At 42.8% G+C, this 13,167-nt stretch overlaps 1 protein-coding gene across 10 annotated transcripts in view; it reads left to right on the plus strand.

Moving 5' to 3' along the window:
• Positions 1-13,167, plus strand: part of TEAD1 (TEA domain transcription factor 1) — a 271,440-nt gene that overhangs the window by 78,191 nt on the left and 180,082 nt on the right. For all 10 annotated transcript variants that reach the window (XM_009186557.4, XM_003910207.5, XM_009186558.4 and 7 more), the window contains one exon: positions 12,843-13,098. In XM_009186557.4, coding sequence (XP_009184821.1) covers positions 12,942-13,098 — 157 coding nt within the window. In that variant the 5' untranslated portion in view covers positions 12,843-12,941. The remainder of the gene's footprint in view (positions 1-12,842; positions 13,099-13,167) is intronic.

The following is a 13,167-nucleotide window of genomic DNA, read 5'->3' on the forward strand; positions in this document are numbered from 1 at the left end:
TAATCTCAACTACTTGCGAGGCTGAGGCAGGAGGATGGCTTGAGCCCTGGAGGCTGAGGCTGCAGTGAGCTGTGATTATGCCACTGTATGTACTCTAACCTGACTCCAAAAAAAAAAAAAAAAAAAAAAGACGACAAAAAGCACAGGCCTAACCCTTAAAGATCTCACAAGCCCTCTAAGGTGAGAGACACATCATTCCTATACGGTGAGTGAGTTCAGTTCATTTGTACTGGCTGGCAAAGGTGCTACCTGTAGGAACACAGAGGAGTGGGGAAAGGTCAGGTCAGGCTTCCCAGTGGAGGGGCTTGAAGTCTTGCAGGTATATGTACTTATTTGTCTCCCTGCCGGAGAGGGTGCTTGTTGAGGACAGGGAATGTGGTATCTTTATCTCCATATCCAGTGCTTTGCACATATGGGTGAGGAGACGGAGGTGGGAGGGGCTTTCAGTAAATGCTTTACCACATTAAATTAAAACAGATAATTAGAAAACAGAAACTTTCCCTTTCATGTTTATGAAAAACGTGTTTTTCCATCATGTTTCAGAATCATTTTAAGGCAGTATGCAAGACTGTAAAATAGCATAAATAGAAGGTGGGAGAAAGAAGGGAGAAAAAGAAGAGGATAGAGGGGAAGACTGAAAGTGGACTTAGGAATGAAACCAAACTTGCTGACCAAAACCACCTCTGAGCGCTCTCCAAGGGGCCTGCCAGTGTGGCTCAGTGTGGCTCAGTGCACTTTGGCGGCTAGTGAGTAAAGGAAAGGCCAATGGCTTGACCACGAGCTAAAAAACACATTGCGTTTTGTTTCCTTGGAACTTTCCTTTGGGATCTTTGTAAAGATCAGTCTGTGTGACATGATGAGCAGCATCTTCCACATCCTTGCAGTCAATCTAGAGACAAATCCCATAGGCTGTTTCTTCTAATAACCCTTCATATGCTGATGGCAGCACATCAAAGCATAATTCAATAAAAGCAAATGTTTTCAGGGCTCCTGGAATAATCTTTCTCTAAAGTAACTGTGGAATCAGAAAGGCACTAAAACAGGGCAGTTTGGTTTTTTCATTTCTTTATTTTACTTTTTAAAATAATTTTTATTGAAGTCTAACTTACAGAAAAGGGCACACACATCATCAATATTGAGTCCCTTGTGTTTTTCCATTTGAATGTATTGACATCCAGAGCCATTGATCTGTGATCTGCACTAACATGACGAGAGCCTCCTAAGCCTCCCCATGCTGCCTTCCAGTCAGTACTCCCAACCCTAAAGGGTGGTTACTACCCTGACTTCTAATAACATAGCTGAATTTTGTTAGTGTTTGAATTTGGTATGAATGGAGGGAGACAGTGTAGTATATATTTGTTTGTATCTATTTTTTTTTCTCAATATTGCATTGGTACAATTCACCCATGTTGTTACTTGTAGTTGTCATTTATTTATATTCTCATTGCTGTCCTATAGAACTTTCTGTGGCTGTGAAATGATTTTTGGCTGTGCTGTATGACACAGTAGCCATTAGCCACTTGTAAATATTGAGCTCGTGAGATACGGGTAGTATGACTGGACAACTGAATTTTTAATCTTATTAATTTACATTTAAATTCACAAATGTGTCTAGTGCCTACTGCGTTGGACAGTACAGCTGTATATGGTTCTATTTTATGAATATGCTACAGTTTTTTGTTTTTTTTTTAAGACAAGGTGTGTCTCTCCCAGGCCAGAGTGCAGTGGTGTGATCACAGCTCACTGCAGCTTGACTGCCTGGGCTCAGGTGATCCTCCTACTTCAGCCTCTGGGGTAGCTGGGACTACAGGCATGTGCCACCAACACCCAGCTAATTTTTTGTATTTTTATTGTAGAGATGGGGTCTCACTATTTTGCCCAGGCTGCTCTCAACTCCTGTGCTCAAGCAACCCGCCCGCCTCGGCTTCCCAAAATGCTGGGATTGCAGATGTATTCCACAGCGCCCAGCCTGATTATGCTATAGTTTATATGTCCTATTGTTAATAAAAATGTGGCTGTTTCTGTTCTGACTGTTACAATGAAAATATAAACATTCCTATACCCGTCTTTTGGTGAACATAAGCATGCATTTCTTTAGCATCTGTACCTGGGATTTGGCATTGCTGAGTCAGAAGGTATGCATATAATCAGTTTTGGTATGTAGATATTACCAAAGAATTTTCCAGAATGATTGTACCAATTTACGCTCTCACCAGTTCTTTGAGAGTTCCATTTACTCCATATCCTTGAAAACCCTTAGTATTAGTCTCTTTATTTTAGCTCTTCTAGTGGCTGGATAGACGTATTACATTGCTTTTTGTTTATGGGCCATTTGTTTAGGTTTCGTAACATTAGCTTTTTCCTTTTTTTTCTATTGGGTTGTCTGATTTCTTATTTTTTGGAGTTCCTGTAGGATGAAGGATATGAGTCTCTGTTGAATAAATGTATTGCAAGTATCTACTTTGTGGCGTGCTTTGATTTTCTTAATAGTTCTTTCAAGAAAGCGAGTTCTGAGTTGTGATATGGTCCAGTTTATCATGTTTTTCCCTCCTGATTAGTGCTTTTGTGTTCCTTTAAAGTGATCCTCGACTGCTTTATGGCCCTGTAGGTAATCTGCTAAGTTTTCTTCTAAATTCTTTATTGGTTTTTTACTTTCAGATCTAAAGTCTATTTCAGATGGATTGTAAACTATTGTGTGTGGTGGTGTCAATTTTAATTTTTTTTTGTATGGATATCAATCAACCTTGCTCATTTATTGGGAAAAAAATTTCTTTACTCAGGGTAATGCAATGTCACTTTTGTTACAAATCAAATGAACATATGTGTATGAGTTTGTTTCTAGACTCTGTATTCTGAGCCCTTGGGTTATTTTCTTTATTTTTGTGCCAGTACTATACTATTAATGACTAAGCTTTGCGTTGAGGTTTCGTATTGGGCAGTTTAAGTTATTCAACTTTGGTTTTGTTCTTCAGGATTGCACAAGAGCTGCATTTATTCAAGCAGGTTCGTTTTATTTGTTGTTTTATGTTGTCTCACTTTTATCCAGCATCCAAATGTTATTTGACACTGTCCTAGGTTGTAGAGGTCACACACGCTCTGCCTCTGCCCCAGAGGAGTTTTATGATCATGTTTTGGGACTTAGAAATATCCATGTATGATTTGGGTACTCTATGAGGATCTGTATGCTCAAATCCATTAGAAATGGGTAAAGGCAGATAGACCAGATCTGACACCCACACAAGAGAAAGTGACAGCCTGATTTCTGATAGTCTAGAGGATGGGAAGGAAAACAATGTGATGAATTGTGGTTTTGGTTTCTTAGGTTGACAGGAAAGAGTTTTTTCCTTTTGAGCATGTTAGAGCCTAGATTTTGGATCCTGATGTGAGTGCTGATGAGATCCACTTGGATCCATTAGATCTTGAGAGCATGGAATGTCAGGAGCTGTGGTTGAAGGACCAGAGCAGGGCTTGGCCTTCGCAGTTCAGCTCTTTAAAATGCCATCTTGATTCAGATCTTCCTTGTTGATTGGCTTATGACTCAATTAGGAGTGAAGTGTGGATTTCCCTATTGCTTCTCTTCCCAACCCCCAGAATGCCTGTCTCAATAATTTAGGATAGATAGGGCATGGCCAGAATGAGAGAAGCATCCAAAGTCATAGAAGCTGGTGGAGAAGGCCCTGGACTATTTTTGCATGCAAAGTAGGAAGGGCCATTTCTGATGCGGCACAATTAGAATTCTGAATCAGCCAGGGGGGTCACATCTGGGCCGGTTGCTGCTGGGACTTGGAGTGAGGCCAGTACCAACATACCATTTAAGTTGGCTGTCAACAGACTGTGTAACATTGGGTGAGTCTTGCCTGGCCTTTAGTAAGCAGGGATGACTCCCCAGGCATTTACCCATAGACTTGCCTCTTAGGGAGCCATTTCTAATGGCATAGGACCCATTTCTAGGCATTCCATCAGTCATGCAGCTGAGGGAACTTCTTGAAATGGTGTATATACTTATATTTTATCTTGTATGTTGATGTCTTTTTACTTCTGCTTTTCATTTTTACTTTATGCTCATTGTCATTTAAAATACTGAGCTATAATAATCGGATGGTGAATCTTACCGACTGAGAAAGTGATGTGATCCATAGGTTAGTGGCTAAGGAGTATTGTTTTCCCGGTGTTTTCTTTATTTTTAGTAAGCTTTATGGTTGGTTAGTCTACCCCAAGTGTATGTTCACTCTGCAGGCGTACTGGAATTGGGGAGTTAGTTTTAAGGGTTTTTTTGACTGTTACTCCTGAGAAAAGGCTTACGAGTTTTCCTTTTGAAATACTGACAGCTCCTTACTGCTAACAGATGGGACGTTTGCTCTTTTAAAACAGGAAAGAAGCTTCTGTTTCTGGGTTTGAAATGTGTTTCCCGAGGTTAAGTTGTCCAGTTCCCAGGGTGAGAGCGACTTGGGCTCCGAGTCATGTCCTCTGGCTCACGCTCACTTTGCGCATGCACTGTCTTCGTATCAGGTCTTTGCTTTGGAATGGTCAGATAGGATAGACTGCCTGAAATTGGGGCTGTGGCCTTGTCCTTTTGAAGGAGTCTGCTGATGAAGAACAACAATGATCAGCTTGACTGGTGGTAGTGACGGGAGAAAGGAAGGGGCAGGATTTCTGTTCTCAATGGCTAACAGATTCATTAAGGGGATGGGGTGGGCGATTACCCTAAAGGCTGGTAATGCAGAGTGGTCCCATCAGAGCTGCATAGCATGAAATCAATCAGAGCTTTTCTTGAGCTGTCACCTGGGCAAGTACTTAGGGCTGATGGAGCGGAGAATTAATCAGGGATTCTCAGGAGGGTAATGCTAAGTCCTCTAATGGGATGCTCAGCATTGGGGCTTGGTGAAGAGATATTGGCTTGTTGATGGGATTCTGTTGACATGGAAGTGATTTTTGAAAACGAGAAGGAGTAATTATCCACTCCTCCCTGCTGAAATTAGAGGGAACCTGTTGGCGTTGGCACCAAGGCTCACTGGTTGCTACTGTCGTCGTGGCAGATGTTGCCTCAATTCTCAGCATCAGCATTCCCATTCCCTGAGAATTCTGCCCTGTCTCTGACAATGACATACTTTCTGTGCTTCCGTCTCTTTTGTGGTTGCCTACAAAATCCAGGCTGCCGATCTTCACCTATATTTTCCTCAGGCCACTTGTTAGCAAGGTTGGCTAGTGTCTTAAATGGTAGGAAAATAATAACACAACCCACTTTACATATGCAAAAGCAATTAACCATTATTAGTGTCTGACATTCCTCTCAGCTGCCCAGAGCGGTGAGTCAGGATCATCACTATTCATTAGGAATTAATTAGACTGTCCTTGATGATGTCACTCATGGACAGAGCTAAGAATTCAGCACTGCCTACATCCTGCTGTCTAGTGAGGGTACAGTGTGTCTGATACTCCCACAGAATGTGCATTCTGTCTGGAAAATTACTCCTAGATTCAATCTCTGTGAAGCATAGGACTTTGGACAATTTATTTAGGTCTCTGAACCTCACAAAGTGGGGATAATACTGAAGGGGGAAGTGCAGCAATTAAATAAGATCCTCCAGGCAGAAACTGCTGGCATTGTGCCTGATACCTAGTTCTGGGAGAAGGCTGAACTTGGATTTGAGGTACCAGTTCACTTTGGAAGTAAAGCACCATTTTTCCCCCCAGTCTTTTTGTTGGAGGGCAGCTTTTCTCCTATGAGAGAAATTTGGACTTTGACTAAGATTACAGTGACCTTCGGACCATCAAATGTTTGGTTGAGTTGTCCACTATAAATATTCCAACCATGTGATTCTCTTTCTAGAAACCCTGAAGTGGTCCTCACTTGTACTGACTTCTCTCTCCTCCTGGGCCGTGAGAAATCTTTTCTCTTAGTGCTCATCCCGTTACCACTGTCTGGGTGCTGCCCTTTGCTCTCCTGCTCACTCAGATTTGCTTTACCATTTGTCACCTTTTCGAATTTCTTCCTTGGCCACCTCCCTGGCTTCTGGTTTTTACACCCTGGCCACTCTGCCTCCCTTATCTCTTTCCCTGTAGCTGTCACCTTTTGGTAATTTTCTTCTCCAGTCATCAAAAGGGAAAGAGAAACGGAGAAGGCAAAATTATATATTATCTCAAAAATTACCATTCTCCTCAAAATGAGATTTGCTCATGGTAAAAGATTACCTCTTGACCCAAATCTTACTTGTCCCTCTAACACAGAAGGACTATTAGTTGCCAATAATTGTGATTAAGAAATTGGATCAGCCAGCCAACTCTTCGTTGTTTACACTGTGCCTGGCTTAAAGTCTGTCTCCTTGTGTCCTCCTAATTTGGCGATTTCCTCTGGGTCTCTTACTGCTCATTGGAATATTGGCCAGAGTCAGGAATGTGAAAGTAGCTGAAACACTTCCTTTTCTTATGGAAACTTTGGGTGATACACTCAGTCATGTTGTTATCAAAGAATATTTGTGTCGTCTGGTTGTTGCTTTGCCTTTTCTTTTCCTTTCTTTTCCTTTTCTTTTCTTTTCTTTTCTTTCTTCTTTTCTTTTCTTTTCTTTTCTCTTTTCTTTTTTCTTTCCTCTCCCTCTCCCTCTCCCTCTCCTCCCCTCTCCTCTTTTCTTTCTTTCTTTTTTTTGATTCAGAGTCTTGCTCTGTCACTCAGGCTAGAGGGCAGTGGCCCGATCTCGGTTCACTGCTATCTCTGCCTCCCGAGTTCAAGGGAATCTCCTGCCTCAGCCTCCCAAGTAACTGGGATTACAGGCGCCTGCCACCATGCCTGACTAATTTTTGTATTTTTAGTAGAGACGGAGTTTCACTATGTTGGCCAGGCTGGTCTTGAACTCCTGAGCTCAGGTGATCTGCCCACTTCGGCCTCCCAAAGTGCTAGGGATTACAGGTGTGAACTGCCGCGCCCGGAGGTTCATTCTTTCTTTCATTGACTATTTATATGTCAGGTATGATACTGGCGCTAGGGACACTAAATGTTATATAGTCTCGGCCCTCAGGGAGGGACACTGGGGTGCAAGTGGGAGGAGCAATGACAAACTGACTCACTAAGTTTTTTTTTTTTTTTTTTTTTTTTTACTTTTTTTTTTTTGTGATGAAGCCTCGCTTTGTGCCCAGGCTGGAGTGCAGTGGCGCAATCTCAGCTCACTGCAAGCTCCACCTCCTGGGTTCACGCCATTCTCCTACCTCGGCCTCCCGAGTAGCTGGGACTACAAGCGCCTGCCACCATGCCTGGCTAATTTTGTTTTTGTATTTTTAGTAGAGATGAGTTTCATCATGTTAGCCAGGATGGTCTTGATCTCCTAACCTTGTGATCTGCCCGCCTTGGCCTCCCAAAATGCTGGGATTATAGGCGTGAGCCACCGCACCCAGCTGTTTTTTTTAATAGAGACAAGGTTTCACTATGTTGACCAGGCTGGTCTCAAACTCCTGACTCCACCCACCTCAGCCTCCCAAAGTGCTGGGATTACAGGCCCCAGCTTACCAAGTTCTGTTATAGGTAAAGTCTGTGGGATCACATGGTGATGAATGAATAAGTTGATCTCCTCCAGGGTTAATGGTGGAAACTGAGGCATACTGGAGCTACAGGTGCTGTGTGGTCCTGGGTTACTCAGGGGGACAGAGCCCTAACTTCATCCCAGCTCTTTTCCTGTGACCTCATAGAATATTGAGACACTGGCAAAAGCAAGCCATATAGATTTTTTTTTTTGGTGATCCTTGTGTTCAGTGGCATTTCATTAATTATGAGGATTGGTTAAAATCAACCCTTTTACTTAAGAGCCTTTAAGTAATCTGAAGATGGGTGAGAAACTGACATTATGAGAGACCCACAGGAATTAAGATCAAGGGAACAGCAAATTCCTGTGTCCTATCTCATCGCTTGTTTGGATAGAGTTGGTGTCAGAACACCTGCATTGGACCGTCTTATCCTGGTCACCCCCCAGGCTTTTATAATAAAATGTGTATTGGTTGAATGCACATGTGATATCTCCACTGTACTCATGTTACTCTTTTTGAAGCCTCAGTAGGTTATGATGAAGGAATTACCCATTTAGGGAATGTGGTTGTTGTGGCAGTTACCAGGATATTTGGATAGTAGTAAGAGTTTGTTTTTCGAGTTTATTAGAGTGCATTTGGGAAACATTTAAGGAATAAAGGATCTTTCAGAAAAGTGTTTATGATGGAAACTGAGGCACATGGGGGCTACATATTTTTAAAAGTATTTCCAGCTGGGCGCGGTGGCTCACACCTGTAATCCCAGCACTTTGGGAGTCCGAGGCGGGCGGATGATGAGGTGGGGAGTTCGAGACCAGCCTGGCCAACATGGTGAAACCCTGTCTCTACTAAAAAAGACAAAAATTAGCTGAGCGCGGTGGTGCACACCTGTAATCCCAGCTACTCGGGAGGCTGAGGCAGGAGAAGTGCTTGAACCCAGGAGGAGGAGGTTGCAGTGAGCTGAGATTGTGCCACTGCACTCCAGCCTGGGCAATAGAGTGAGACTCCATCTCAAAAAAAAAAAAAAAAAAAATTTTCCAACAAACAAGACTTTTCTCTTCTCTTTCCTTGAAGGCACTCTGTGGAAAGGGTTACTACCCTGAACCACACTGCCCGTAAGAATCTGAAAGCTGTTGAACCCGTGAATAAATTCAGATTTAGAAGAGTGTTAGAAATAAAGGTGTTGTTACCAATTTACATTTTCTATGCAGTCATTTGAAGACCTTGAAGAAGAGATCCTTTGTAAATCAATTTCCCAAAGTGAACCGTTAGAGAAAGCTCTCTCATTTCTTCACCATCCATCACAAGGTACACAACATTGTCTAGAGAGGATGGACTTGGACATAAGCGAATGTCTGTTCATGGTTTTACAGATGACAGAGCGCCTTCACTCATGATCTTACTATCTTTATGGCAACCCTGTGGAATAGAGTCCCTCCATCCCTTAATCATTTTTCTGTATTGGGATGGATTTTGTTATCTGTATTTAACAAATGAAAACCTGAGCTTCTGACAGAGTTATTAGGTTGGCGCAACAGTAATTGTGGTAGTTTAAGCTCCATGGCTTGAGGGCGAGTAGGTTTGGAACCCAGATCTGTTGGAGTCTTCATAAACTCCCTTCCCTTCCTCTCCCACCTCTTGCCCCAACACTGTGTTCTTTATTTACTGAATTTAGTGAAAGCTGACTCCACTTAAAGGATTTATATGTATGGGGAGGTAAAGATATCAGCTCTGCAGGTACAGACATTGTGTGCATAATTCACTCGTTTAGATTTTAATGTTGATTATAATCAGTTGCTTATTGCTATAGATTGAGAATCGAGGTAGATTGCATGGCAGTTAGCCAATTCCACACATTTTTGGGGTTCTCCTAAAGTGTGGTTGATACTCTCAGAGTCTGTAGATACAAGGCCAATTTCCAGGATAAGGTGGAGTTTGGACTGGACTGGAAGGAACCTGAGAGATGGAGTGCCAGGGTAGTTATTTTGGTATGCAGTATGGGGAGCTTTCCTCAGCCAGCCGCAGTGTTGTGATAGGAAATTCTCTGCCCATATGTAAAGTCTTCATCTTACTATGGGGTTGTAAAACCAAAGGCCTGTATAACTCTGTGGATTGTGTATCTGGTAGTTTCTGGGGCTGTGTCCTGGCCCATTGCTAGATTAGGTAATTCCATCCTGCTGAACTCTAGTTGACCAAAAATTGCAAGACCTGGACACACAGGGTCTTTTCCTTTGCAGTAAATGAATAAAAGTATGTGAGCATTTAAAACTGGCTGTACTTACTAAGTAGATAGATCAATTAATGCTAGTTAATACTGCATTCCCCCAAATAACCAGGAACTTGTGATTCATACCTACAGAAGTAATGAGAAGATGTTGTCTGCAAGACTCTGCTGCCTGTCAGCTAGAACAGCCTGCCCCTTGTGGAGCAGTTCAAGTAGCAGAAATTTTTTTCTTATGTTGAGTCAGAATGTTCTTTGGAACTTCCCCACAGTGGATCTGCATCCTTCCCATGTGACAGACAGCTCTTCAGAGATTGTTTAGTGTCTTAGGACACTAAGTGTGCAGTTATGAATCAGAAGAATCTTCCCATCTTTGGGCTGTGGGCTGAGGCTAAAAATGATAGAATTTAATAGGAATAAATATAAACTCCTGCTTTTAGCTCTGACACCAGTTGCACAAAAGTCAGGATTCAGGGGCAACCTCTGAGGGGCATGAGCTTAGAAGTTTAATGGAAAGTAAGTCCACCTCTGAGTGCCATTTATTGGGGGCCATAAAATGCATTCATGTGGTGGGCGGAGGGATGATGGTTTCTAGTCTGGAAGACAATTAGGATCCTGGGGGCTGCTCCTGTCATACCTAAATGGGTGTCTTAGGAGAGATTTGCTCCCCCGAAGGATGGGGTATACTCTCAAGGAATGGATGTGTAGATGTTAACCAGGAGATGGGGTTTCGCCTGATAAATGGAAGAATTTCAACTTGTCAGTATGAAGTGGGGTAGTACTGAGAAGGTAATGCGTTCCCTGCTGTTGGTGGTGTTCAAGGGTAGACTGTGACCAGTTGAGTAGATTTTGAGGGGACTTCAAGCACTGAATGGGCGTAGTTGGTGTGTTTTGGTCTGGAGACTCTGGGGCTTACAGTTATATGAGAATGTTCTTTTTAGGCAATTGGAGGTCCCTCAGTCCCTTCACCTATCCTCTGGGTCCCATTCCCTGCCATCCTGACTGAGCACTGGGCATACCTATTATTTATCTTAAAGTGCGGCTCCTTGGAGTAAATTCATACTGTTGTGAACTGCCCAGAGCTCAAGGACTGGCCTGTGGTTTTGTATGTGTGTGTTGTTTTGGTCTGTTTTTGTCTTTTTGTTTGTTTGTTTTTTGGCGGGTAGGGTGGAGAGGAAGAAGGTAGGCTAGCCACTGCTCAAAGAATTCCTTCTTATTCTCATAATTTATTTAATAAACTACTTTGGAGCTAGAACAGACTCTAGAGTATAGTTCAGTTTGAATTTTATAAGACTCTTGGATCCTAACAAAAATGGTAATAGTTTGAATTCAAAAGGCCCACACTGCAGGCATCGTCAGGTTCATCCGGAGGTCAATCACAAAATGCTTTCTTGTGGCATAATTTATACCTTCACATTTGGCAATTTTGAAAGTCCTGTGTAAATGTACATATATTGGTAAGAGGTAGTAAATATTTTGCTGGCAAGTTCTTTGAATGATGGCTCAGTAGCAGCATTTAAAGGCAGACAACCAGAGGGTTTTGTGTGTGTGTGTGTGTGTGTTTAATCCAGGTGCTGCCAGGTCTACAAAGCTGGAAGGGAAGAAGCCAAAAGTGCCCACTAGTTATAGTTATACCATTAATTGTATAATATTCATGTGCCTCAGAGTTTCTGCACCTAGCATCTGTTGATATACACAGGTCGGGGAGGACAGGGACACAGGATACAGTTGGGAGAGAGCGGGGAAGAAGACAGGTTGCTTGCTGTCAGGGAACGGCCCTGGAACAGGGAGCAGTCCCTGGTGCCAGGTGGGACCACCAGCACCTGCTTCCCTCCTGGGTGTCCGTATGTAATACTGCCTGGACTTGATGGGGCGAGAAGGGGGGGAACTGTGGCCACATGAAGCGCTCCCTACTCAGGCCCTCGGCCTCCTCTTTTCGATCAAGCCTTTCTCCCCCGATTTTGGAAGGCCTTTCAATGAATGATCCTGTGCCTTTTCAACAAAGGAATATTGATATGTTACTGTGCCAGACAGTAGGGAGTACTGGATTAGATCATTTTCACATTGGTGTTATGCCAGTTTGACATTTGTTTGGAAAGCTTATCCCTTTATGACCATAGGTTATATGCATACTTTGAGGGGAATAGATCTTTGGGAGGTTTCCTTTTTGGTACTATAATCTTCAGTGCTACAGAAAAAGAAATGAAATACTCCCCCACAGTTTTCATGTGATCAGGAATTCAGCATAGGCTATGACAGGGAGTGCTCCATGTCAATAGAGAATATTTCCATAGATGTGCTAGGCACTTGTGATAGATGTTGCAGGGAAGTCAGGGCTGGGGACAGCTTGGTCCCTGCTTCAAGGTTACAGTCGAGGAGCTGAGAGAGGCAAAGTGGCCTGATTCTACAAGGTAAAAGCCTCAGAGATAAATGACATAGGTCCAGATCAGTCGGCGTTGCTGTCTCGGTAGAATGAGTATGTGTGATACCAAAATAATCTTCCTCTTTCCCTCCTTGATCCTGCCACCATCTTGTATCTTGATGATCTCATATTGGGATAGTGAAACTAACAGTTTCCAAGTTATAATGCCAGTTGCCATGGTGAAGTGGACATTTTAAAAACTTTATTTTCTTATAAATAACTTGTTCTGCTTTGGAGATTTGATGATCATTTAGCATAGTGCCCCTGGTAGATAGTGGGCACTCAGTAAATGGTTTTTGTATGAATCACTGCAAACTTGGAACTCCGAGTGAGTACTATTCTTCCATATAAATTTCCTCTTGACTGTGAAGATTATCCAGCTTCTGCCCACTGTTGCATTTCCGTGTGGGTGCTTAACATGATACTTAGATAATAAAGCCACTTGGATCTCAAAATTCCGTATTCTCCACTAGGAGTTCTCCAAGCAAAGCTGGTGACTGAACCAAAATCTCAGAAATCACCACTAAAGAACTTAACCATATAACACAAAACTACCTGTACCCCCAAAACGACTGAAATAATAAAATGAAATAAAAAAAGCTGGTGACTGAAGAACTTGCACTAGAGCTAGCAAGAGCATTATGTGTGTGGTTACCACATCCTTACACTGTTTTTTGTTTTCTCTTCTAGGTTTATTTTCTTGAAAAGGCTCCAGGCTTCGGCTTGGAAAATCCCACCGCCAAAATTGAGCCCAGCAGCTGGAGCGGCAGCGAGAGCCCTGCCGAAAACATGGAAAGGATGAGTGACTCTGCAGATAAGCCAATTGACAATGATGCAGAAGGGGTCTGGAGCCCTGACATTGAGCAAAGCTTTCAGGAGGCCCTGGCTATCTATCCGCCATGTGGGAGGAGAAAAATCATCTTATCAGACGAAGGCAAAATGTATGGTAAGTGGCCTGGAACACTCCTTTGAAATACTACAACCTGCTGTTGTGGTAGGGGATTGATTGTAGCTG

This window comes from Papio anubis, chromosome 12, assembly GCF_008728515.1.
Source record: "Papio anubis isolate 15944 chromosome 12, Panubis1.0, whole genome shotgun sequence".
NCBI lineage: Eukaryota > Metazoa > Chordata > Mammalia > Primates > Cercopithecidae > Papio > Papio anubis.